This window comes from Lepidochelys olivacea, assembly GCF_965140295.1.
Source record: "Lepidochelys olivacea isolate rLepOli2 genome assembly, chromosome: 25".
Classification (NCBI taxonomy): Eukaryota; Metazoa; Chordata; order Testudines; family Cheloniidae; genus Lepidochelys; species Lepidochelys olivacea.
In genome coordinates, this window is record NC_140435.1 from 17,050,295 (window position 1) to 17,075,135 (window position 24,841).

General features: G+C 44.3%; 1 protein-coding gene across 2 annotated transcripts; it reads left to right on the plus strand.

Moving 5' to 3' along the window:
* The first annotated feature begins 138 nt into the window (after window positions 1-138).
* Window positions 139-23,813, plus strand: SUGP1 (SURP and G-patch domain containing 1). 2 transcript variants are annotated; one of them, XM_084614803.1, is made up of 14 exons: window positions 139-259; window positions 1,345-1,516; window positions 2,347-2,450; window positions 2,920-3,147; window positions 5,285-5,408; window positions 6,407-6,510; window positions 8,444-8,567; window positions 11,006-11,307; window positions 17,325-17,431; window positions 18,147-18,324; window positions 18,642-18,748; window positions 19,780-19,925; window positions 21,447-21,576; window positions 22,662-23,813. In XM_084614803.1, exons 1-14 carry the CDS (start codon window positions 235-237, stop codon window positions 22,686-22,688), a joined length of 1,878 nt encoding a protein of 625 aa, XP_084470929.1. In that variant the 5' UTR covers window positions 139-234; the 3' UTR covers window positions 22,689-23,813. The 2 variants fall into 2 exon arrangements, with proteins under 2 accessions (XP_084470929.1, XP_084470930.1); XM_084614804.1 differs by having other exon boundaries at window positions 2,923-3,147.
* The last annotated feature ends 1,028 nt before the right edge of the window (window positions 23,814-24,841 follow it).

Here is a 24,841-nt window from a genome sequence, read left to right on the forward strand (position 1 = left end):
CTTCAGTCCTGCCCGGGAGGCCGAATCCGGCAGTTGGGGCGAGGGTGGGATCTTGGAGCACATACAGAAGAGAGAAGGCCTTTAATCCTTCCAGCTTCCCCACCCCATCCATCTCCCGCTTTCTGGGTTTCGGACTACAACTCCCAGGCGCCTTTGCGGCGCATTAGCCCTGCCCTCCATTTCCATCCCATAAGCCCAGGTAACCGCGTTGCATTGTGGGATAACGACATCAAAATGGACAACTCCCGGGATGCTCCAGGTACCAATGTTGTCTCCGCAGCCTGGGCCTAGCCTCCCCCCGGCCCCGCTGCCTCCCCGCCTGTCTGAGAGAGAGCCCCTCCTCCAGCCCGGCCCCGGTCCTGCCCCCTTCCCCAGGCTCCCAAGCAGAGCCCGGCCCCTCGCAGGGGGCTTAACTCCTTCTAAGGGGGTTCAGCCCCCTTCGTCCTCTCCCCGCCCCTCCCCAGGCTCGAGCCCGGCATCCCGTCTAAAGGGGCCGCCCCTGCAGGCCCGGGCTCTCAGCAGCAGGGCTGGCGGGGCCCCCGACTGCTGTGGGTCTGCCATCAGTCACAGCCCAGCCCTGGAAGCGAAAAGCCTTTCCCCCTAGGCAGATCAGCAGCCACCTTCCCCGCCGCCCTCAGAACTCTGGCTGCCAAGCTGTAATTGTACAAATGAGGGAGACTTTTAAAAAGTGATGTTTTAAATGCCTGATCGATACACGTACAGCAAAGCCCTTCACCTTGGGAGAGAATGCACTGTCATCTCACATGTGAGAGTCTCTAGCCGAATATAAGAATGCTCTGTCTTTCTGTAACACCTTTTGTTTGAGGATTTCTAAAGCGCTCGCAAAATGTAGGTTAAGTCTCACGGATGTGTCCTGTTAGAGGGGGCGATCTAAGGGTATGTCTACACGACAAGCGCTGCAGCAAGGCTGCTGTAGTGTAGACACTCCAGTGATGGAAGGGATTTCTCGATTGCTGTTGTAAATCCACCCCCTCAAAAGGCAGTAGCTAGATTGATGGAAGAATTCGTCTATTGACCTAGCGCATCTACAGTGGGGTTTAGGTTGACCTCAACATGTTGTATAGGATGTGAAGTTTTTCACAGTCCTGAGTAGTGTAGCTAGGGAGAACCAAGTTTTAGATGTAGACCAAGTCTGAGATAGAAGTTAAAGGACTTACCAAATGTCCCCTAGTCAGATGATGTAAAAGTCAGGAATAGTAGAAGTGGAAACGTGGTTTGTTTGATTTTTCTCTCATGCCCCTCCAGTTATTTATAAGCACTCTAATATTTCTCTAGATGATCTCATAAAGGGAAGAAAATTTTGATCCCACTTTGTTTCTCCAGGAAAAGCTAGCAGATGGTTTGGCGTTACACCATCTAAATCTGTGAAGATGAATATGAATATCCTTCATCAGGAGGAATTGATAGCACAAAAGAAGAAAGAAATTGAGGCCAAAATGGAGCAGCAAGCAAAACGGAATCACCTGGCCAGCCAACAACCCCCTCGGCTCAATGAGTGCGTAAGAATCATAAGGTTTTGTCACTAAATTTTGTTTCAGAAACCATTACATACAGGACTGATTTAAAAAAACCCTTTAGTAAAATTAAATTTAGTACTTTAGTACATCTTCCTTTTTATGCTAGGCAGTTTTCAGCGTCTTGTCTCCTTTCTAAAGTATTGTCCATGGTTGAGCAGCTAGCAACAACAATTAAACATGATTGTTGCTAGCAGAGACCTAGTTTGTTTTCCCTGGGGCTTTCTGCCTGATACTTTTATTCTGTAAACCTTGTTTTGGAAACTACTGTGGGGTTAGTCTCTAGCATGGTTTGGTTAGTGTAGTCCTCTGAACAAATGCTGCTCAGGGAAATGATACAGAAACTCTGCTAGCAGCAGCCCTGTTTCAGTAGGGTGGGGAGTGAACTACATGGGATGCACAGATAATTCCATAATAGGCAAATTCTGTGGCTGTGGAGATTTAGAAAATGTAGGGGCATTTTGTACAGTGGGAGAGACGTAGTCCAAGCACTCAACTGGGAATCAGACACACCTGAATTCTAACTCCAGCTTCCGACCATGACTCATTGCAGGTTTAGAATAAGTGACTTACTCAACTTCCTGTTTCACTTTCCAATCCGTTAAGTAGGGTTACTAATACCTAACAGGGGTATCGTGGAGATTAATTAGTATCTAATATTTTGAAAATGCTATATTATTGGGAAGTGCTGAGACAAGTGGTCCCTTTCCACCTTGAGAGATTAGCAATTATTAGCATTTTATTTTGCTCTCTGAGCTACAAGGAAGGACATGAAGCATCTAATCTCCTTCTCTTCTTTTTTTCTATTTAGAGATGAAAGTGGTGAAAACGAAGCCTCTGTTTCCAACAAATTTGCCAATGACGGCAGCTTTCTCCAGCAGTTTCTTAAGCTGCAGAAGGAAAAATCAAGTACTGGTAAGTTGATTCTTGAGCAACAGAAAGTCCTCCCTCTTCTCCTTTGTGACACCAGCAGCATGAGAGCTGTTCTAAAGGTGTATTGACATGGAAGAGCCCAGTGTTAGAGAGTGCAAACTGTTTGCTAACATTGGTTACTTTAAATACTGAAATAGAAGTGGTCCCTCTAAACTAAGATGAAGGTGACTTGGTGAGGCAGTATGGGGTACAGAAGCTTGCATTGCTACCATCTGTATTTAGCAAGATATGTTCTCGAGCTTGAAATGTATTTTCTTAACATTTCCGGGAGATCCTAGTCTTCCTTAAACTCAGCTGCTTGGGTGAGATTGGTGTTTACCAACAAACATCTGTAAACCTAAAATTAAACACAGTCCACTGTGGTAACCATATTAGTGCCCTATGCAAACTACTCAGATCAAATCAGAAAGGATACACAGATTTTCCCACCCCACCCCCCTTCTTTTTTAAGAAGCTTCCCCAAGTTCTGGCAACGTTTCTGCAAACACCTCTGCTTCAAGCACCGGGAAGAAACCCATCCTGATTGGGAAACGTCCCAGCTTGGGCACGAGCAGCATGGTGAACCAAGTGAAGAATTACTCCCATTCCAAACAGATGCCAGTTGCTAACCGCCTCAGTGTGTTTCAGTCGCCAGATGATGATGAAGAGGAGGATTATGAGCAATGGTTGGAAATTAAAAGTAAGTTGCATCCTATTGAACTGAAATCACTTCTTATTTATTTTGCATGCAGGTTCAGTTAGGCTATCGGTAAGGGTTCAGATGGGAAACAGCTTGGTTTAATGCTTCTTCAGACTTCTGTTTACAGTCTTTCTTATGGGGAAAAGTTATTGCTTGATGCTTTCTCATTGGAAAGATCTTACCAAATCACAGCACATGAGAAAGTATTTTTCAGCCCAGATCCCAATGGGCAGGTGTCTGCATCACAAAATATAAACACTACAATTGACACTGATTGGCCCCCTTGTTGCCAACTTCATGACAGGGCTGAGGATTGAATTACTGGACCATGGAGAGTGAACTCCCTCCTCACCCTTAGATACTGTTCCTCTAGTTTGGGGCTGATACACATTTGTTAGCCAGAGTGGGAGACGCTCCCCCTACCATTGCCTGTGCTGTGAATAGAGGACTGTCTTCTCCAGGGCTGTCAAGCCAGCACCTTTCACCATTACAAAATTCACATACCCTAAGGAGTAGGGAGGGGAAGGGTGTGTTCTAATCTTTCCTCCACTTAGTTGAGCTTGCTTAGATGTTGGTGGTAGAAGGGTATCTGCCTTTGCAGCTAGAAAGCAGGCTGGATGGTGCACAATTCTTTTTTAAAAGGTGGTCTTGAGACATATCTGGTTTGTTTTAATCAATTGAAAATGAAAGGCTCCCTTTTCAGGAGTGGCTGTCTGAACACTAAGCATTTTATGGAGATCAGATAGAAGTGAAGCCCTCCCATCTTTCCAGAGTTTCATTAGGAAATCACCATTTTGGACATCTTGACTGTGAGCTTCTTTCCTTACCCTTTAAATCAAGATTGGATCCTTATTCTAAAAGAGAAGCTCTAGGAATTATTTTGGGGAAGTTTATGGCCTGTGTTATACAGGGAGTCAGACTAGATGATCACAATGGCCCCTTCTGGCCCTGGGATCTATGACTCCTTGATTAGGTTGGAATATCAAAGAGAATAAAGAATGCTGCAGCATATCAAATAACATAAAGTGTAATATAAATTTAGGGCCAAGATGATCTTAGAGAAACTTATTGAGCCCTGCTTCCCAGCTAGTAACTTGAATTTCCATTCATGTTTTGAACGAATGGTTTAGAAGGAGAGTCAGTCTGGGCATATTTACAGACCTCCTAGCTAGGCTTCATGTTACATGATTAAACAAAATGTGAAATGGTTTTAATGATGCATTAGAAAGACCACTTCTTGCTATATGGGATCTGCCTTATTGCTATTTCCATCAGAAACTTGAGCAAAATCTCAGGCAGATCTGCACATAACCGTGTAGAAACCAAAGCAGGAATTAAACATCCCTACAACAACTGAAAAACGAGTGTGGAAGACCAATTGGCTAATGGGATTGGTACTAGGATATGGACTTTTTTGCTTTTTGGTCATTGGGTCAAATCTAGTCTAGGTCAGTGCTGACAAATCTGTTACTGTCTGATAGCTGTTCAGTGGCCTGTGTGAAATTTGTCTGGTCTCTGTCTAGTTCCTAGTGAACATGTGTCCTTTATTGGACTTCCTCTGATACTTGAGATGAATTGGCCCCTTGTTGGCAGTCTCAATAGAGAGGCCAAAGGGTAACTTCTCAGAGAGTCAGCTCTCTCCCGTCTGGTAATGGTCCTTCCTGGTTAAGGCACACTGGCAGGTGCAGCATGTGGAAGCTTACGCTCCCACTGCCCAGACTGTGTCTGGTATGTGGATAAAGCCTGACATCTCAGGAGCTGAAATCCATGCCCCTTCGTGAACAATACATTATTTTAAAAAACAGCCACATTGTCCCCACCCCGTTGTGAGTGTGTATGTTAGAATTGTTAGTAGCTAATTACATAGCAAATTGCAATTGAACCCTAAACTGGAAGGAATCCAAATCTTCTATTTTCTCTCATAAAAGGTTCTAGTCAGATCGTTCCTTTCCCACTGGGAGGGTAAGGCCTGAGAGTAACTCGGATTTGTAACTTGTGCAGCTGTGTAAGACTGGCTCCCCATTTCATCGTTTTTCTCCTCATCCCCATCCCACTCTTGTCTACCGCTGTGGTTCTTAGAAGTAATGTGCCTGTTGGGTGTGTGAGTTGAACCCCAGTACTGACAGCCTGCTTAAAGTTTTACCCCCAGAGGATGCAGAGACCCGGAAAGTGGTGGAAAAGCTGGCTAGGTTCGTGGCCGAAGGGGGACCAGAATTAGAAAAGGTCGCTATGGAAGACTACAAGGATAATCCAGCATTTTCGTAAGTTTGGGGGCAAACTTAATTTGCTAAAGCAGCATAGTATATCTCAAGGTGAAGAACCTAGGCCCTGCATGCATAGAGCGGGGGCTTTGTGATCTTCTGGGAAGAGGGGGGTTTGATCTTTATGGTGTCATTTCCTTCATATGTTTTCACAAAGTACCATAAGAATACTCTGTGCATCTGGACAGCCTTCTAGCCATGGATCTCCAAGCGCTTTACAAACACCAGTCAGTTATGTCTCACTATCTCCTTTGAGGTAGCTGAGTGTTATTGGCCTTGTTTTATAGATGGGGAAACTGAGGTATAGAGAGGAAATGACTTTGCTGAGGACACGTCGCAAATCAGTAGCAGTTAGAAGGAGAACCCAGGAGCCCTGACTCTATGCTATTGTGGTCTAGCAGATAAGAGTGCTGGGCTGGGAGTCAGGAGACCGTAGGTTCACTCCTCTCTGTCTGCTGCGTGATCATTTCCCCGTCTGTAAAATGGGGCTACTGTTGCTTATGTTCCCAAAGTGCTGTGAGGTTTACAGGTATAAAGTGTTATAGTCCAGGGGTTCTCAACCTTTTTTTTGAGGGCCCTCCCCCCGCCCCAACATCTATAAAAACTCCACAGCCCACCTGTGCCACAAGAACTGGTTTTCTGAATACGAAAACCATGCCACAGGAACTCCGCAAGGTTACATTGCTCAGGTTTGACTTCAACCCTGGGTGGCGGGGCTCAGGGCTGTGGGGCTTTGGCTTTCTGCCATGGGCCCCAGCGAGTCTAACATTGGCCCTGCTTGACAGACACCCTGAAACCTGCTTGTGCCCCGCCAGACCCCGGTTGAGAAACACTGTGTTATGCTATACAATTTATAAATGGAGTCATTTAAGGTATTTTCAGAGTAGTTTATCTTCTGATTTTGTCTAGTCTAGTCTTTTTTTGTTTTGTACCAAGTGGGCAGAAACATTAACGTCTCAAAATATGCTTTAGTAACTTTTTTCTCCTCTCCACTCCAGATTTTTACATGATAAGAACAGCAGGGAATTCCTGTACTACAGAAAGAAAGTAGCAGAAATGAAAAAAGAGAATCAGAGTTTGCAGACGTCCTCTTGTCAGAAAGGTAAGTGAGGGGGTTGGGAGCACAACCTCTCAATCATGAAATGTAGATCATAAAGTCTTTTTCAGTGCTCTCAATAACTGCTAGTTAGACATTTTAAGAATCAATCGAAGTAGAATATGCAGCAGCTTTAGTCTTGCTGTTGGTCTCTTGCTGCCTGTAAGTAAAGCACTGTCACAAAGGGAGTTGTATGATGTTTCCTGGCATCGATCTCTGATGCCACTATATTCATTTCGTGAGTCAATAAGAGAGCCTGATTCTTAAGGGATGCCACTATATTCATTTCCTTAAGTCTATAAGGGAGCTCTCCACGCATGAAAGTCCCATTGAAATCAGTGCGAGTCCAACACACTGAGAGCTTGCAGGATTGCTTCCTGTGGAGGAAGAGTATCCTAGTATTTCCCAAACGTCTTCAGGAAAGTGAGCTAGAAGGAAGAAGATTCTGCATTGTTTGGTCCTGAAAATGATGTTCCAACTCTGAAAGACAATAGATTTAGAATCTGTCTTGCTTCTCAGGTACTCTCGTTCGCTTTCTAACTTCACTCTACATGAGTCAAGATGGAAACAGGGTCTTTGTTTCTTCAGCATTCATTCCCCTGTTTCTGCTGCTTATTCCCCATTGAAAGACATTACATTTAGCTTGCATCATAATTCCATAGCCAACAGATGGGTTCTTGCAAATTGGGAATTGTGGCTTTAGGTGGAGAAGCAGCAGGAGCAGATGATCTGCCAGTGAATTAATATCCAGGGCAGTGAAATGCAAAAAATTAAATATTTTGGGAAGGAGGGAGTTGCCTGGTGAGCTAAGCATGATTTTTGGGTCAGGAACATCTCGCTTCTAATCCAGCCTCTGGCACAGAAATCCTGTGTGACCATGGCAAATCACTTAACCTCTCTTCTCCATTTCTTAAGCTGTAAAAAAGGGATTAATGCTGTTTACCAGTGCAGGGTGTTGAAGGTTTATTAGTTAACACGCAGTAGCAATGATTTTTATAGAGCTTTTTAGGTCCATAGTGCTCTGAAAACACCAATTAATTAATCCTTGCAGCACCCTAATAGTTAAGTGGTATTATCCACCCTTTGCAGATGGGACATTGAGGCAAGGAAATGTTCTGACATGCCCAAGCCCATGCAACAAATCAGGTCGCCTGGACGCCTACTGCTGTGCTCTAACCATTAAGCCTTGTTGCCATAGTGCTCTGAAGATGAGAAGTACCGTATAAGGCAGTTGTATGTAAATAAAATACTTGTTTGATTGTTCATAAGGGGGAATTGCTCTGACAATATTCACGGTCAGAGCTTTCTCTGTACCATTGGACTAGGGCTGCAGTAGCTCCCTCCTCCAGTTAAGAGCGGGATGAAGGCTCTGTATGGAGCACTACTTTCCTCTTTTCCTCCAGAGTAGCCAGCACAACCATGAGAGTAACACAAACCACTCTCTCTCACATGTGACCTGCCACACTCATTTCTGAGGGCTGCAATCCTGGCAAAGCTGCCACTGACTTCAGAAGTGGGGGCCTTAACTAGAGATGACCGATTGCATTGTGGTTTTCTGCTATGGGCAAATATCCAGTACAGGAGGACAAAACTAGCTGCCTTCCTAAGTGCGAGAGATATGGGTTTTCAGAAAATATGGGTTTTCAGAAGGGGAAAGCTGCCTTGTGTATTAGTCTACTCACACCTGCCCCCTGGCATGCAGAAAATCAGAGAGTGAAAGTCCTGGCCATTCCCCTGGATACAGAGCCATCGCACTAGCTGATACCTCACTGCTTACCCAGTGATATGAACTCTTGACCATTTGACTGTGTTTCTTTACGTTATTCTTAAAAATAAACCCCTCCTCTTGCCCTTATTCCACTCTTGGGGTCCGTAGAACAGATAGGCTTTTGACTGTTGGGTGTGTGAGTTGGGCCCAGTATTGACAGCCTGCTTAAAGTTTCACCCCCAGAGGAGGAAGAGACCAAGAACTTTGCTGAGAAGCTGGCCAGGTTCATAGCAGACGGGGGTCCAGAGGTGGAAGCTATTGCCTTGCAGAACAACCGGGAGAACCATGCTTTCAGGTAAAGGAAGAAGCCTGCAGCTGAGTATGCATGTTTTTTGTGTTTGTTTTTAGCAGGGTTTACAGGGGACAAACCCCTATGAATAAGACTTAGGATACAAGAAACTGGGTATAGAGCCCGGGAGTCCTACTTCACAGTCCACTGCTCCAACCACTTAGCACCATCTTTAGTCATGTTAGTGCGATTTAATTGTCCTGAAGTCTGATCTTTGCTTTTTGCTATTTCCACTTTGCCAGACAGCGTTACCCGCATCGATACCCTGTGCGTTCACTTCTGTTTCATGTTCCCCTCTGTGCATGGAACACACTTCCTGAACGTGTTACCCTCTCCTCATTCATATTACTCCTTAGTCCCACTGCTGCTTCAGTGGCTGCTAGAAATGAGTCAATATTTATTATTTCATCTTCTCTTGTATTAGATATCATGGCACTGGAGTCATGCTGCCATCACCTGATCCCTCTGTGTGTATGTTGTATCCCTTTTTGCTCCCTTTAGTCTGTTTTTGTTGTTGTCTTAGGCCTGGATTCTCCAGTGAGCTCTGCATGGGTACAGGGGTCCCTCTGCACAAAGCTCATTGGAGGATCAGGCATAGGATTGTAAATTTTGGGTGCTGGCGCTATTTCCCCTCTATGTCTGTTCAGCACATATTACGGTAGCACCCAAAACATGTTATAAATAACGGACGCTGCTTTGTGCCGGGTAGGTCACCCCTTTTCCAGTCCAAGCACTCCCGGTGCAACACAGCTGCTGTTCTACTTATTTCCTGCTATCGGACACTCCTAGAGCTGACCAAGCCTAGAACCCAAATCCCAGCCCAAGACTGCCATTTCTGACCAGAAAATACTCTAAACAAACTGGCATTTGATTACTATCTGATTTCCCTAATTGTGCATTCACTTCCTCCCTTCCATGGCAATGCGCTAGTATTCATTCTAATCCTTTACACCTTTCCCTGCAGCTCCCTTTCACCCATGACCATCATCTGGGGCTGATACTCACTGCCGCTTTGTAGGGCGCCTTAACTAAATTCCAGGAAGAGCCCCTCCTCCACCCTTTGGAAAATTTCTCATCAGTTTATCTGACAGACCCCATTACTCACAATCCCCACTGGGAAGTGCCTTGTTTTTCTTCTCACCCAAGCAGCTCATTGTTTCTGCCATTACAAGGAGTTACAATATGTTTCCTGGGAATGAAGCTAGACTCACCAGTTTTTAATTAGCCTGTTCCTTCTTGAAATCTTGGCATTATATTAACTGCCATCCTGCCCTCTGGAATCCCTGCCCCCTTGTGTTGAGTGGCATGTCAGACAGATGTACTAACGTCTGAGCCGCTTTGTCATTTAACTCTCTTAAAGCCCTGCTGGGAATCCCATCTGGGCCTGCTGCTTGGGTTACTTCATGTATTGCTCATGGAGGGTCTGATCCCGCTCTCCACGCGCTACCCTGAAACAATGCCCATTGAAGTGTGCAGCAGCTTTGTCTGAGTTAGGGAGTGCGAGGTCACACCTTGGTGAATTTTTGAATACAGCAGAGACACATGTGTGCGTGGGCCTGTGTAGAATCATGCAGTTATAGACAGAACGGACCTATTACCTAACTGAGTGTGTTCTCCTGCAAGAACACAACAGTCTCCTAATGAGAGGCTGTATCCAATAATAAACTGATCCTCTGAAGAGTGAGGGATGGGGAAGGTTGAAGGTAGTTATGGTTTTATGTTAAAATGCTTAAATTGAAAAGGGGATGGGGGAAGCGGTGGATAGATTTGTAACAAATCTGAGTGTGTCTAATCTGTGTGGCTGTTAGATTGCAGACACTTCCTATTCCTCCCACAGAGATTGAAATAGGATTTTCCCTCCACCCAAAAAGGAAAAGACATTATTTGTTCATGAGGTTACAGCCTATGGCAGTGAGCTCTGGGTGTGGGGGAGGGTGGGATTACATAAAATGACTTAGTGTCAGTAAGGTGAGTACTTGAGTGGGAGCTTGCTCTAACCACTAGTCCATTTTTCTGTTTGGTAAGGTGAAGATGCATCTCTTGTGAACTGGAACAGGCTGTGTGGAGTACAGCAGGGGGGATTGGGGGAAGATTTTATGTTTCCACTGACAATGTGATCTTGTAAAGGCATCAGATGCCTAACCAGAACAACCACTTCCTTATTATTTCTCTGTCTTTCTATGGTATTGTAACCATTAGCCATGGTGCATTTACAAACAGCCATAAAGTCCCTGTCCCAAGGGGCTCACAAGCTAACTTGCACCCCAGGCAAATGAGGCACCAGAGGGGAGAGAAGTATCCAGGGGTGAAGTGAAAGAAGTGGGTTTGAAGGAGGCAGGAGGTATTTCCAAGCACGTGGGGAGGAGAGTTCCTGGCCAAATCACGGTTAGACCTATCTCTGAATTGAACTGTTGCACGCAAAACTTTTTCTTTTTTAAACTTAGGTTTTTATATGAACCAAACAGCAAAGGCTACAAATATTACCGGCAGAAGCTGGAGGAGTTCCGTAAGGCCAAGAACAACTCCATAGGGACACCTTTTGTGCTGGAACCCAACCTGAAACACAAGAGCATTCCTGAAGCCACACCGTCCTCTTCATCCTCTCCAGCTTCCTCTAAACAGCCGGCTGCAGCTGCCTCTAAAAAGAGGAGGAAGAGCAGATGGGGGCCAGAGGAGGAAAAGGTTGACTTGCCCCCCCCAGAGCTTGCCCAGCAGGAGTTGAACTCTTCTCCCTCCCCATTGTCAGGTTAGTGGTTCTGTATTTGGGGTTGATTGGATTTTTTTTTCCTGGTAGCTTGTGATCTGTTCTAATTCAGTTGGCTCTGTAAACAGAATACCCTGTGAGTCTATCTCTTGTTGTAATCTCCCCAGTCAGCAACCTTCTATCTCTCAGCGAAGTCTAGCAGCTAACTCTCATGTGCAAATCCAGATAAACCACTTTATCTCATTGACTCTGGGGATTGGAATCTTATCGCTTTCCAGCTATCTTTAAAACTCTGCTGAGCGGTAGCTCATTATAGCCTCAGCCTCCATGCTATTTAGGTTTCAGAGTAGAAGCCTTGTTAGTCTGTATTCGCAAAAAGAAAAGGAGTACTTGTGGCACCTTAGAGACTAACCAATTTATTTGAGCATAAGCTTTCGTAAGCTATAGCTCACGGTTAGTCTCTAAGGTGCCACAAGTACTCCTTTTCTTTATGCTATTTAGGGCTATTTCACTTCAGGAATAGAGACTGTCAGAAAACAAATGTTGAAGTATGAATTCCGCTTATTCCCCGTGGTGGGCTGACATCCTTGGGCAGCTCTTCTATCCTCTCTTTGATGATGATGGGTCAGAAAAATAACTAAACATAAATAGCTTTGCTCATGGTGCTAAGGCAGTGGCTCTCAACCTTTCCAGACTACTGTACCCCTTCAAGAGTCTTTGTGTTGTGTACCCCCAAGTTTCACCTCACTTAAAAACTTACAAAATCAGACACAAAAATACAGAAGTCACAGCACACTATTACTGAAAAATTGTTTACTTTCTCATTTTTACCATATAATTATAAAATAAATCAATTGGAATATAAATAGTGTACTTACATTTCAGTGTGTAGTATACAGAACAGTATAAACAAATCATTGTCTATGAAAGTTTAGTTTGTCCTGACTTCGCTAGTGCTTTTTATGTAGCCTGTTGTAAAACTAGGCAAATATCTAGATAAGTTGATGTACCCCTGGAAGTCCTCTGAATACCCCCAGAGGTACATGTACCCCTGGTTGAGAATCACTGCGCTGAGGGATGCAAGCAAAGCTGCCAGTTTCCAATTTTTGGTTTCCAGGACCTATTTCAAGTCATGGGACTGCTCCCTGATCCAGGGTTGTGATTTCTCTCTGAGGACAGCATGCTGCAGACCCCTTTAGGGGTGCAACTCACATCAAACACGAGAGGACTCTTTTTCCAATAGAGGCACTCTTACTGTGCCTGCAAAATTTAAACGCTTATGTCCCATGTATGCATGTGTAGATAGGTAATGAGTCCAACGGTGAGCTGGCTATGTGCACGTGAAAGCATGACTTTCAAGGGCCCCTGATGAATGCAAGCATTTTTCAGGTGCAACTGTCTTTGAATACTTTGCCCATCTAGTGTGATGAGGGGAAAGGGTGTGGAGGGGTATTGGTGTGAGTATAGAGAGTGGAAATGTTGCACTCTTTCTAGAAAACAAGCTCTAATGTCATTCTGAGCTGCGGAGTGAGTTCACAAGTGCATACATTCAGCCTGTGGAGTTCACTGTCACAGCAAGTCATTGGGTCATGTACTGTGGCTGGGTTTTAAGAGAGACTGGATAATTGCATGGCCATTAATAACACTGGATGGCCAAGATAAAGGGTAAGATGCTTTGTAGTGTCAGCTGATGGCCACAGGGATCAGGAATAGAGCTGGTCAGACATCCTTTGTCAAAATGTTTTGATGAAAAACAGTTTCCATTGAAATCTAAACAGCTTAAAAAAAATGTTGATTTCAACAAAAATTCCTGGAGGGGGGATATTTTGAAACAACAAATGTTTCATTTTGGACAACTTCATTTAGAATTTTATTTTATGGGTTTTTTTATTTTTACATCAGTAGTAGAGATTTTTTTTTTTTTTTTTTAAATCACAAAGGGCAGCTGCTACTTAGGACTCATTGACATGTTATCTTTTCTAGATCAGTGTCTCCTGTTTGTGTTGTAATGAAACAGTTTAGCACTGATACTGTTTGGAATTAAAACAAATTTTGAAACGTTGAAACTTCCCGCAAAATGGAAACTTTGAGTTTCAGCCAGCTCTGTCTGGAGGGAGGGGGAGGGAGGGAGATACCAGGCTAAATGGACCACTGGTCTGATCTTCTATTCCTTTTCCTAGTGAGACCGAAATCAAATGCCAAGGTCTCCCCTCATTCTGTATTGCTGGAGTCCTTCTTTCCTTCAGACATTTAATGTCTCTAACTTGTGTAAAAGGCAGGCTACATGGGTTGTCACACCTTCATTTATCTATTTTAATACATTTTTTAAAAAAAAAGTTAAAAAGCCAAAGCTGGGCAGATGCTTTCATAATAAAATAAGTGAATTCCTGCCTTGCGCATCATGCTGCATTTGGGGTCTGATAGAGTCTTACAGCCGCACATTCCTTTGCGTCTTCCTGCTAAAATTACTTGCTTTTTCCTTTAACCTCCGTGTTAGCTTCCTCTTAATTAGACAGGTGGCATGCTCACTTTCCACAGGGCGTTGTCAAGTAAAGGAAAAGACGGCAAACAATCTGCCAGTCATAAGAAATTGACCGTTAACACTGTGTTAATGCTCTGCAGGGAAAATGTTTATTGGTTCAGATAGAATAATCCTCTTCTAGCATTAACATCTTTAACTTGACAGATGACTAGAATACCAAATTATAGCCATGGCCCTGCTGGAGTTAGAGCCACAAAATGTGCTTTAGATGGTCCATGCCTCCCCAGCCCCATCTGCTTCGTAGATGTTGCTGCTTTGGAGCCTTGGACAGTTAGGCAAGGACTGTTTATTATTTCTCATTCATTCCATGTCAGTTTTCAGTCTTAAATCAGTATCATGCGGAGTGAAGAGTGTAGTATGGCCCTTTTGGACAGATATGATGCTCCTCTTACATATATTGATGTTTAGACACTTAGCAGCTTGTATACTACAGTGAGTATTCAAAATGCTGAATAGAACAGGGGTGCTATTAATTAGTAAAGTCTCGGAACTACAGGAAAATTCGTGAGTGTTGTCTGGGCACGTCTGGTGCTAACTTTGGATTGGGGGCGGAGCGCTGGTTTGGATCTGTCTAGTTGTAATTAATATGATCTTCAGAACACTGAGTCAAAAGTCAGGCAGCTAATGGCTCCCTTTGGCTATAGAGTGATTGCACTTGTTGTGAAAGGAAGGGAGACCTCCTCTCCAGACATGTGGGTAGGGGTAAACTTTCCGGTAGTCTTCTGCTCGATGCTGCAAATGCAAATGGCACCATTCACCTGGTTGTGGCCAAAGGTAATGTTTTGCAAGGCACACTTTTCCGAGGATGAAAGCAGCTCTTTATCCTAGCTGAGGAGCAGTTCCGCATCTTCTGCCTGTTTTCATGGCACGAGCGTGCCCTGGCTAACACTCTCAGTCCCGTGGCCCGGTTTAGGTAAGCGTGCTGATGTCTTTGCAATATGTGCAGATTGATACAAGTTGCCCAGGCACCTGTCTTGGCTTTGTTCTACAATAGTTTTCCCACCTGCACCAAAGACTTTCTTCCTTCTGTCTACTTTGCCTGGATATAATAGGTGTCACTTTGAGGGATTTTTTAATTAGCCTTGGTGCACCGAGCTAAACACGTACAATAGGTCTTTCAGCAGGTTATTGTCATGTTGGCCTGGAGCTGCAAGATCATATGTTGGTTCCATGAAACCGGATGTACAGTTTTAGTGCAAAGAGGAGCAAAGGCATGCACTGTATGTCTGGGATGGAAAAAAAGATGCCTCTCTATCTCACCCTTCTCCTTTTAAGGCTGTCCCTGGAAGCTTGCCGATACATTGGCCTCCTGAGCTGTGTTGTGCTGTTAGCCTGAGAGTTTATGCCATCTAGAACTAAGTCAAACAGCTGCTGACCTTCTCTGTGAAGGTCGAACGGATTTCTTCAATGTAGCCAAAGAGGCTTCCTGTTCCTTGAGAACGGGGCTGACCCTGTGTTTGGCGCTGCCACTAAAGTCTCCCATAGGACATTTTGAGCCTGATTCTCCTCTCACCAGTCTTCCATCAGTGACTTCCATCAGTGGAGCTGCTCCTGATTCTCACTGGTGTATGTGAAAGAAGAATCATGTGCTTTATTTAAAGGGCCTCTGTCCGATAATTTTATGTATAGGTTTGGTTTTTTATTTGCTATTATTTCATTGGGAATTGAGGGCATACTCAATACTTCACAGGGCCTGGAGTGAGCCAGTTTATCTCTAACTCTGTCTTAGAATATCTCTTGCCATGTTTCTGCTGAACTCGATATACACAGTTTGCTCTTAAGACTGATTATATGAGTATCCAAGTGCTCTCGGCCATATGAGCATGAACTGCTGGACTGCTTTATGCTCTTGTTTGGAGGCAGGTGCTAAGGAAGCCACTTTCCAGATCATCAAAAAGAACGAGGAGTACTTGTGGCACCTTAGAGACTAACTGCCACAAATAGTCCTTGTTCTTTTTGCTGATACAGAGTAACATGGCTACCACTCTGAAACCAATTTCCAAATCATGACATGCTTGGCAAAAACCATATGGGGAAGGGGATAATGCACTTTGATCAATTGCCCTAAGTGAGAGTGAGAGAACTGGAGAGATGACCCCTGGGACCTAATTACCATCTGCACAGACATTTGGTGTCATGAACAATGATCCTATTATTATCAGGCTTCATAATTAATTGGTAGTGAATAATTAATGAAGCATAATTTAGCCATAGCCTGGGTTCACATTAAATATGAGCGGTTTCAGAGTAGCAGCCGTGTTAGTCTGTATTCGCAAAAAGAAAAGGAGTACTTGTGGCACCTTAGAGACCAACCAAGCTTATGCTCAGATAAATTGGTTAGTCTCTAAGGTGCCACAAGTACTCCTTTTTTTTAATTAAATATGAGGTTTTTGTAGCCACTAGGAAAAAATCCTTCCCCTTGTACTGAAAAACATAATGTACTTTCAAGTGCAGGGTTTGTGGGGGTTTTTTTGCAATCCTTTAAATACTTAACTGCAACTCTTAGATGTTTAACAGGGGAGCTGTCAGCCCAGTTAGTTAGAAATAGACTAGCCTTGCAAGTTGCTCTTCATTGTAAATCTTGGCTTCACCACCCCAGGAATATTTTTGTTTGTTGTTTTTATTGCTGCAGAAATATTTTCTTAAAGAGAGATCATTATGCAATTTTAAAATGCCCCTATGAACGCACAGCACTGAATGGCCTTTCAAAATCAGCAGGGGCCTGCCTTACTGAGCTTAAAACCTACTTGCAGGGCCTTTCCAATACAACAGCAGGTAAAATCATTTCAAAACAGGAGCTTGAGACCCAGACGAAGAAGAACAGGGATACACCAACGGAGACATCAAGCTTAGACTTAAAATATGTCTCCTCTTTGAAGGCAGGAGGCCTGATGTCCTTGTCCTTCTGAATTCTGTAGCTGAGAAATTAAACATGTAGTAGGGAGTGGTAATTTCCAAAAAAGGTGTGATCATTTATCATTCTGAATGACTGGTAGCTATTCATATAGTAAACACAGTACAGTTACTGGATAGATGTACTGAGCACTACACTGACAGACTGAAATCTGCTGGGCACTTAATGCTGTATAATTAAATACCAGTTTATTTGTGGTAGGGAGATTCATAAAGGAGCTTAATGAAAAGAAATAAGCTTAAATTAAGAGAGGGTAACGTTAGCCTGCCTGGGAGGACAGAGTTCCTGACTCTGTGATCTCCAAGACTGTAGAATAGTTTCCCAAGGGAAGCTGGGGAATATCTGAAACTAGACAGAACAAAGCCCTAGAGAATACAAATGTGGAGAACAGTTCTGAGTTGGCCAGGAGGTGGAGTGTGACCTAATGAGTCTTTCTTCTGTGAGTCTTTAGAGTACTACTGGGAGTTGTGCAGCTTAGCATCTTAATGCTGGAGTTATGAAACAGACTGTAAGATTTAAATGGATAGGATGTTGGGATATGGTTCTGCTGTCTTGAATGACTGGCTCAGTTTTTTGAAAATCTTTGACATTTGCTTATTTCAGTTCAGGACCTCAAGGGTCTTGGTTATGAAAAAGGGAAACCGGTTGGACTAGTGGGTGTGACAGAGCTCTCTGATGCGCAGAAGAAACAGCTGAAGGAGCAGCAGGAGGTAATGCCATGAAATGATTTCTAAGCTAATTTGTGCAGCAGTACATTGCATTGCAGCATGGTTGGGTTAGGGGTGGAGATAGACAACAGAGATTTTCCCAGGGGCTGAACAAACAAAACCTCTTGGATTCATATTGGATTTGTAAGTATCAGATGATGCTGTGGTCAGCAGAAATGCATTATAGAGCATAGGGGGACATGAGCAAAATCCAGCCAACCCATCTCCCCGCTAAACAAAAAAATGTTCTGGCTGTGAGCTCACCTTTCCTCTTATATGCTATCCATGTAGGACTTAATGCCCTTTCCAACTAAAGCCCAATGTCTGCAAGGCTTATTGTGTCACTTTTCTTCCCTGCTGAGATTTGTGTTACTGTAGTTCAGGGTATCATTACTGGCCACTTTTGGGATCCTGAGGGCTGCATTTAAACTACAAACTACATAAAAAGGGTCACATGGCAGCTGCCCACATTGTTAATGTATGGGTGCAGCTCTCAAAGATGCCAGCAGGTGATGCTCCTGTTTGACCTGAGCGGTAAGCTGCTTGCAGTTGGATTCAGCATTGCCTGCTGGGATTTGTAGTCTTCATGGCCTGCTTTTCTGTCTCATCGATAAGGCAGCCATGTGCTCTACTGCAGAACTTAGGGACCTCTCTGTGTCCACTCTGCTGCCTACAGACTAGCTGCCTCACTGAGCAGGCTACTGTTTTGCTTCCCTAGATGCAGCAGATGTATGACATGATCATGAAACACAAGCGAGCCATGCAGGAAATGCAGGTGATGTGGGAAAAAGCGGTTCAGCAGCACCAGCATGATTATGACAGCGATGAGGAGGTAGACAATGAACTGGGGACATGGGAACATCAGCTTCGACGCATGGAAATGGACAAGACACGAGGTGGGTGGGAAAACCTCAGCACCGAATTTCCTTTTGTTCTGCTGCTGTGCTGAGACTTCCATAGAAAGGAGTATGAGGTCTTGTGGCTAGAGCAGGGGATTAGTCAGGACATTCCTAGCTCTGCCACCGACTCACTGAGTGCCCTTGGGCAAGTCATTTAACCTCTGTGCTTCGTTTTCCCCACCCGTAGAATGGAGATAACACCCACTTCACATGGGGTTGTGAAGCACTTTGAGATTCTGAAGTCAAAGGTGCTATAAAAGAACATTTCTTTATCATTACTATGCTTTTTTTTCTCCCCTCCATGTCTTGAGCAGAGTGGGCCGAGCAACTGACCCAGATGGGCAGAGGGAAGCATTTCATCGGGGACTTCCTGCCACCTGATGAGCTGGAGAAGTTCATGGAGACGTTCAAGGCATTAAAGGTGAAATGAGCGACAGTTTCCTAGGCCACAGTGGAACTCTCCAGCAGAAATCTGACCTGTCTGGTAGCACTGAGGGAAAGTACTCAAGCATTTTCAGCCATTTACCAGAGTAGGCTGCCTGCAGTTCTGTGAGCCACTTACTGGTATAGCTTCTTTGCAAGCAAGTTTTTGGGTTTTTTTTTAATACTTCAAGCCTGTACAGGCTCCCCATCCACTTGCAGAAATGTCTGCACTTTGTTCTGAACCCCTTGGCATCAGCCTTTGAAAAGAGCTGGTGTCCTGATTCAGCACAGCTGTGGGATGCTGGTGTTCTTCCACCGCTGGAGACTAAAGGAAAAACAACTCCATCCCCCAGGGGTCTTGTCACTAAAGGAGGTGGGGGGCTGATCTATTGTGATTCACGGGGAAGCCTGGCTGACAAAACAGTACGTCAGCAAGGGGTACAGGGCACTAGGTGACATTACAGTGAAACAGACAGAGCTTTCAGACTGCTTGCCGACAAATCTGCAGTTCCAGTGTCCGAGCAGGATGAGGAATCACTAATACCAGGTAGGGAAAATTGGAATTTTTAGCCAGACAAATGTAATAAAGCAAAAATATAAAGCCTATGCAGAGCCCTTGGCTCCTGCCAACTCTGCTGGCATCCTTGATAGTGTTCCTTTGTAGCCAGCACTGGAGATGGGGCCTGAGGTAAGATCTCTTTTTAAATAAGAGCCATCTTTGGAGCCAGCCCAGTGAGCAGCTTTCAATTCAGAAGCCTGATACGTCTCAATTTAATCTCATAGTTGCACTCCCTGCACCTTGCAGATTACATTTTGGACTCTGGGTGGCTCTGCTGTGCTGTATCGCTTACCTGTTTCCTCCCCTGTGGTGGACGAGCAATGGAATCCCAAGAAGTTTTGTTAAAATTATTAACTGTCCCTGACTCTTTGCCCGGCCCACACTAATCTCCCCTACGTGGTTCTTTCCCTGCTCCCCTACTCGAGTGGAGTAATGCAGTGTAACTCGTGTTGCCTTTTGTTGCCCTGCAGGAAGGTCGCGAACCAGATTATTCTGAGTACAAGGAATTCAAACTGACCGTGGAGAATATAGGTTACCAAATGCTGATGAAGATGGGCTGGAAGGAGGGTGATGGGCTTGGCTCCGATGGACAGGGGATTAAAAATCCAGTCAGCAAGTAAGCAAAATGTTGTATTTTCTTTCTGTTGATTCAGTCCTTTTCTGTCAGGTAGGTGCTGATGCTCGCTTCCCAGCTTGTTGGAAGCAGCTGGAATGAATATGGCTGAGGTTCATAATTTGGACGGTGCATAGAACCTTTTTCATAAAGAGGGGAAAAAAAATCTACTGAGGTGTTTCTGGTTCCAGAATTAGATAGATGATCTGTGCTCTGAGCATGGGCCAGGAGCTTCTGAATTCTAACCTTGACTCTCACAGTGCCATCCTCTGAGACACATACTCTGTTCCTCAGTTTCCCCATCTTTAAAATGGGGGTAGTGCTTACTTCCTCACACAGGCCACGTGAGGATTGATCAATGTTTGTAAAGTGCTGTATGTGATTAAATATCCAATGCATGCCTTATGCAGCTGGAGAACTCTGAAGCAGACTTGCTGGTCTCTGGTGCGCTGTCCATCAAGGGCAGTTACCAGATGGTACTGCTCCAACTGTTTTTAAAAGCCACGTCAGTACCAAGCAGAAAGCTTTGTGTGTACATGCCATCCCTCTGGACATCAGTCTGTTTCTTTACTCAAGTGTTTTTGGGATAATAAAGAGTAATTGCATCCAAAGTGGATCAGAATGACCAGCTGCTTGTGGTGTATGCTGGACTATAGGGAAACTAAATATTGATAATGAAAGCAATTAAGAATGTTTCCCATCCAGTGGGTCCTTTGTAAACTACAGTTGTGCATATCTAGTGGAAACCACAGATGAAGTGTCTCTACAAAGCATTTCAGCTCCTTTCTCTCAGGAATATCTGTCTGGTGAAGTGGTGGCCCACTTAAATCAAGAGCTGTGGGGAGAGATTATTGTGTACAGAATAATGAGGCTTCCACTGCACCTTTCCCAAATGTGCTGCAGGGAGCAATCCTGCACTGCACAGTTGGGCAAAATGTGACTTAAGAGGCTCTGTCATCTCTGATGTCTATGACTTGGCAAGGCAAGGGAGCTGTCTGATGCACAGGGAAGAATACTGATTTATCTTCCAGTGACTCCCTTTTGGGGGTGTGAGGTAGCCACCTTCTGTTTCATGCTCATTCCTTAAATAAGCAAGGTCCAGATCATTGCGTTTGGTCACCTTAACTGCCAGAGGCTAATAAGCATGGCAGGGGATCCTTCACTAGAGAGGCACCCAAAGCACTGAGAATTATCCCTGTTACATGCTTAATTAACCCTTTGTTTAACTAGCGCTGTATTTACGCCACAGCTTCTCACTACAGCAGCGGGGTTTGCTGGTTGGAGGAATGAGCTTGCAATGCTGTAATAGCACTGCACTGTTCTGAGGTCAAAACTAGCTACCCTGATTGCTGCAGATCTGTCTTCGCCTGTGCAATGCAAACATGGTCCCTTTGTCTTGGTCTCTGTGCTCTGGTTAGGAGGGCAGATCCTATGAGGTGGTGGGTTCTTTTGATTAGCAGAGAGATGTTCTGTTAGCATCTGCTTAACTAGAAGGGGTTTTTTTGTGGTTGTTTTTTTAAACAGGGGTACCACTGCAGTGGACGGAGCTGGGTTTGGGATCGATCGTCCCGCTGAGCTATCGAAGGAGGATGACGAGTATGAGGCATTTCGTAAAAGAATGATGTTGGCCTACAGGTTCCGACCCAACCCTTTGGTGAGGTGACTCCTAACACACTTCCGACATAGTGAAGCTTCAATAGTGTCTCTGCCCATATCCTATAAGGGGGAGGACGGGGAGTATTAGTGCTCCAGAATACTTTATGGCCAATTTTGCCTTGTGTAAAAACAGAGAGGACACAGTATGGCCCTTCATCTTCAAAGTGTTTCCCAAATACCAACTAATCTCCACAGCACCCCTCTGAGGCAGGCTCCAGCTAGCACGGGGACCTAGGAGTTGGGACTCTGGGGCCTCATTCTCCTTTGTCCTGCCCATTGTGCAGCCATTTACACAGTATAAAGTGGGTGTAAAATAGTATCAAATGTGGGTGTTGGGAGTTTCCACTCCCTTGATAGTGATGTAAATGACTGCACAAGGGGCAGAGCCATGGAGATCTGCGCCCCAAGAGTTTATTCCCAACTCTGCTACTGGCTCACTCTACAACCTGGGGCAAATCACCTGCCTGTAGTTGTTTCCCTACATGTAAAATATAAATGCTGAGTCTAACCTACTCCTTCACCTCAGGAAAGTGTATTGTACCTTTTCATCAGAGGATATTCCTAAATATCCCCAAGAGTTACTTTATTTGCTCAATTAAAATGTAACAGTCACAGGGAAATGAACTGTAACAATTCACACTAAGAGATTTTCCTTTTGGTTCTGTTCTTGTGTTGAATCAAATCATGAATACCACAACACCCCGGACAGTCAGCTCTCCTGGCTATTATTTTTAATACAAAAGTTCCTGTGTTTAGCTGGAAGCTGTATGTGCCAAGTATAAATACTGCCTACAAAAGAAGCTGATGGGTTGTCCTTGAATCCCAGCTTGTTTTATGTTGAATAACCATTCTTATGGCAAAAAGCTTATCAGTTTGCATGTGACTCTGCATTACATCCAGCAGGCCAATGCACTTAGTCTTGCATTCCATTTGTAATTTTCCAGAGAAAACCTCAGATTTCACCCCTTGAAACCTCCTATTTCAGTGGAGTCCTTCAATTAATATTAATTAAGCTCACATAGTCATTGTTCTGTTCAAATTGCAATTTTAATTAATCTTCTGTTGTTGTTCCCTTTTCTACAGAACAATCCGAGGAGACCTTACTACTGATAGCGTTTTCAGGACAAAGTATTTTCAATACTGTTGTAATTTTACTGTGAAATGTTACAAAACTGCATTATCATCCTTTTTTTGCAAATATTGTAAAATCTATTAAAGTCACAATGACATCTTCACCCAGAACAAAGGCCTAGAAGCCCACTCACTGCACACTTGAGTGCCATGACAACTGCATCAAACAAGGCCTGGGATGGTATTCAAAAAGGAGAAGAGAGCAGGTGAGAATGGAGGTTTTTATCCGGTGCCCTCCTGTACAGAAGGGTAGCACCAAAGATACTAATGGGAATAGTTCAGGGACTCCATTGGTTTATTGCTCAGTGCCATGTTACTTGCCAAGAAATACATTTTTTTGTGTTTTTTTGCATCCACTGCTCAGATATGCAGCCTATTCTGCCTTGGCCGTAGCTTTATTAAAAATATATACGAGGCAGCCCCCTTAGCCCCCAAAGGTGAGTATCAGTTAGTTGACTAGCCTTTTCCCCCGAAGATCTGAGTTCAAATCCTGTATTAAGTCACAAGTATAAAGAGTCTGGCCTCCAGCTGAAACTGCAAACCCAGTGCCTATTTGTTTTATCTCTGCTTCGTAGAAAAACAAAGTCTGGAGCAGAGCGACACAGTGGGGGATTGAGGCCTGCTGTGGAAATTTGCCCAGTGCCAGTGCCATTCGTCCCTCACTTTCCTGAACACTAAATTCACACACAGCTTTCAGCAAAACAAGAGGCCCACATATCCTTTCTGTGGATGTGGGTGGCAGAGAACCAGGCCTTCAAACCTGAGTTATTAAAGGCCAGTGGATTTTTATTGGTCTGTGAAACACCGCTGCATTGCAACTCTCCTCTGCTCTGGCTGTAAACAAACTCACACCCATCTGCCCCCTAGCTTTTTATCAGTCTGATCAGAAGCAGTGGCCTTGCCACAGGTTTTTGTGGGTGAACATACAGCCCCATGGTAGTATTCTTTCAAAACATCTCAAATTGTAAGATTTTTTTTCCCCTCCCCATGTTTGTTGTTTGCCCCTTCTGCCCTGATACCAAAATCTTACCATTTAGTATGTGATTCACCTTTCTCAGTGATGTAGAGTTAATGGCTTGGCTTTCAATAAAAAATAAAAACAGAGACTGGTCAATTTGATATGAGTTCATCATGGGAAAATTAAATGTATGGGCACCTCGGAAACACAGGCAGTCAGGCTTGCAACTAAGAAATATGTGATCCATTCCTGGCAGTGATATATGCCAGGGTAACAGGTGCGCTTATTACAGCTTGCACACTGGGGTATTGCAGCTGATGTGGCTAATCAGCACATGGGCAATAACTATGAAACATTAGGTAATAAAGGTAGGAAATTTTGGCAGGCCACTGGCGAGGCTGAGCTTCTCCCAAAACTATTAAGGCTGCTGTAACATTCAGGCTTTCCTGGGGTGTTTAGTTGATCCATTTAGTTTATGAGCCTCACAGTTTTAGGGTGTGCTGCTCTCTTCTTGTTTCTCCTCTCCACCTGCTGGGTCTTTGGGCATGAATGAAACTAAGCAGAACTTCTTAACAACGTTTCCACATTTATGAAAGACCAAAAGCACTGCAGGGAACAGAGCTTGCTGCTCAAGTCACCTGGGCTTCGTAAAGTTAACTTACAGCATTGAATTCCAGTGACTGTACCTTTGTGGGCTGAAGGCCCAATCCCAATAGCCGTGAGGATGGCTGCTGTAGACATGGGCACATTATCAGAATGTTCACTTCAAGTATAGGTGCAATAATATATTGAGAATCCCTCGTAGCCAGCCATTAGGGATGTTTTTTTAAGGCAGTGCAGACTGGTGCTTGTGCAGGTTTCCTCTTTTAAACAGCTGGTGAAATATCTACAGCTAATCAAATGCTGCAGAGACTGCCAAGTGTTTTCACTCTTCCATGGTTTGCAAATCTCTCTTGAAAAGTGAGTATACCCTGCTTTTCCTGCCCGCTCTTCTGTTGGCAGATGTCCTGTATGCCTCTTTTTCAGCACACACCAATATGGCAATGGCCTTGTTTCTCAGAAGCACCCTGTACGTTGGTACAAGCTTTGTTCCTCTGTGTGGGCATCTCTGGCTCAACTTTTATTTATTTCAATTTAAATAATTAAAAACACCAAATGCGCCATTAACACGACA

Bases quoted from the DNA above. Each gene is read 5' to 3' on its own strand.
- SUGP1 (XM_084614803.1), top strand. From the start codon at position 235: ATGGACAACTCCCGGGATGCTCCAG. The intron at 260-1,344 runs GTACCAATGTTG...TTGTTTCTCCAG, and splicing joins CAACTCCCGGGATGCTCCAG to GAAAAGCTAGCAGATGGTTT. The intron at 18,325-18,641 runs GTGGGTGGGAAA...TGTCTTGAGCAG, and splicing joins GGAAATGGACAAGACACGAG to AGTGGGCCGAGCAACTGACC.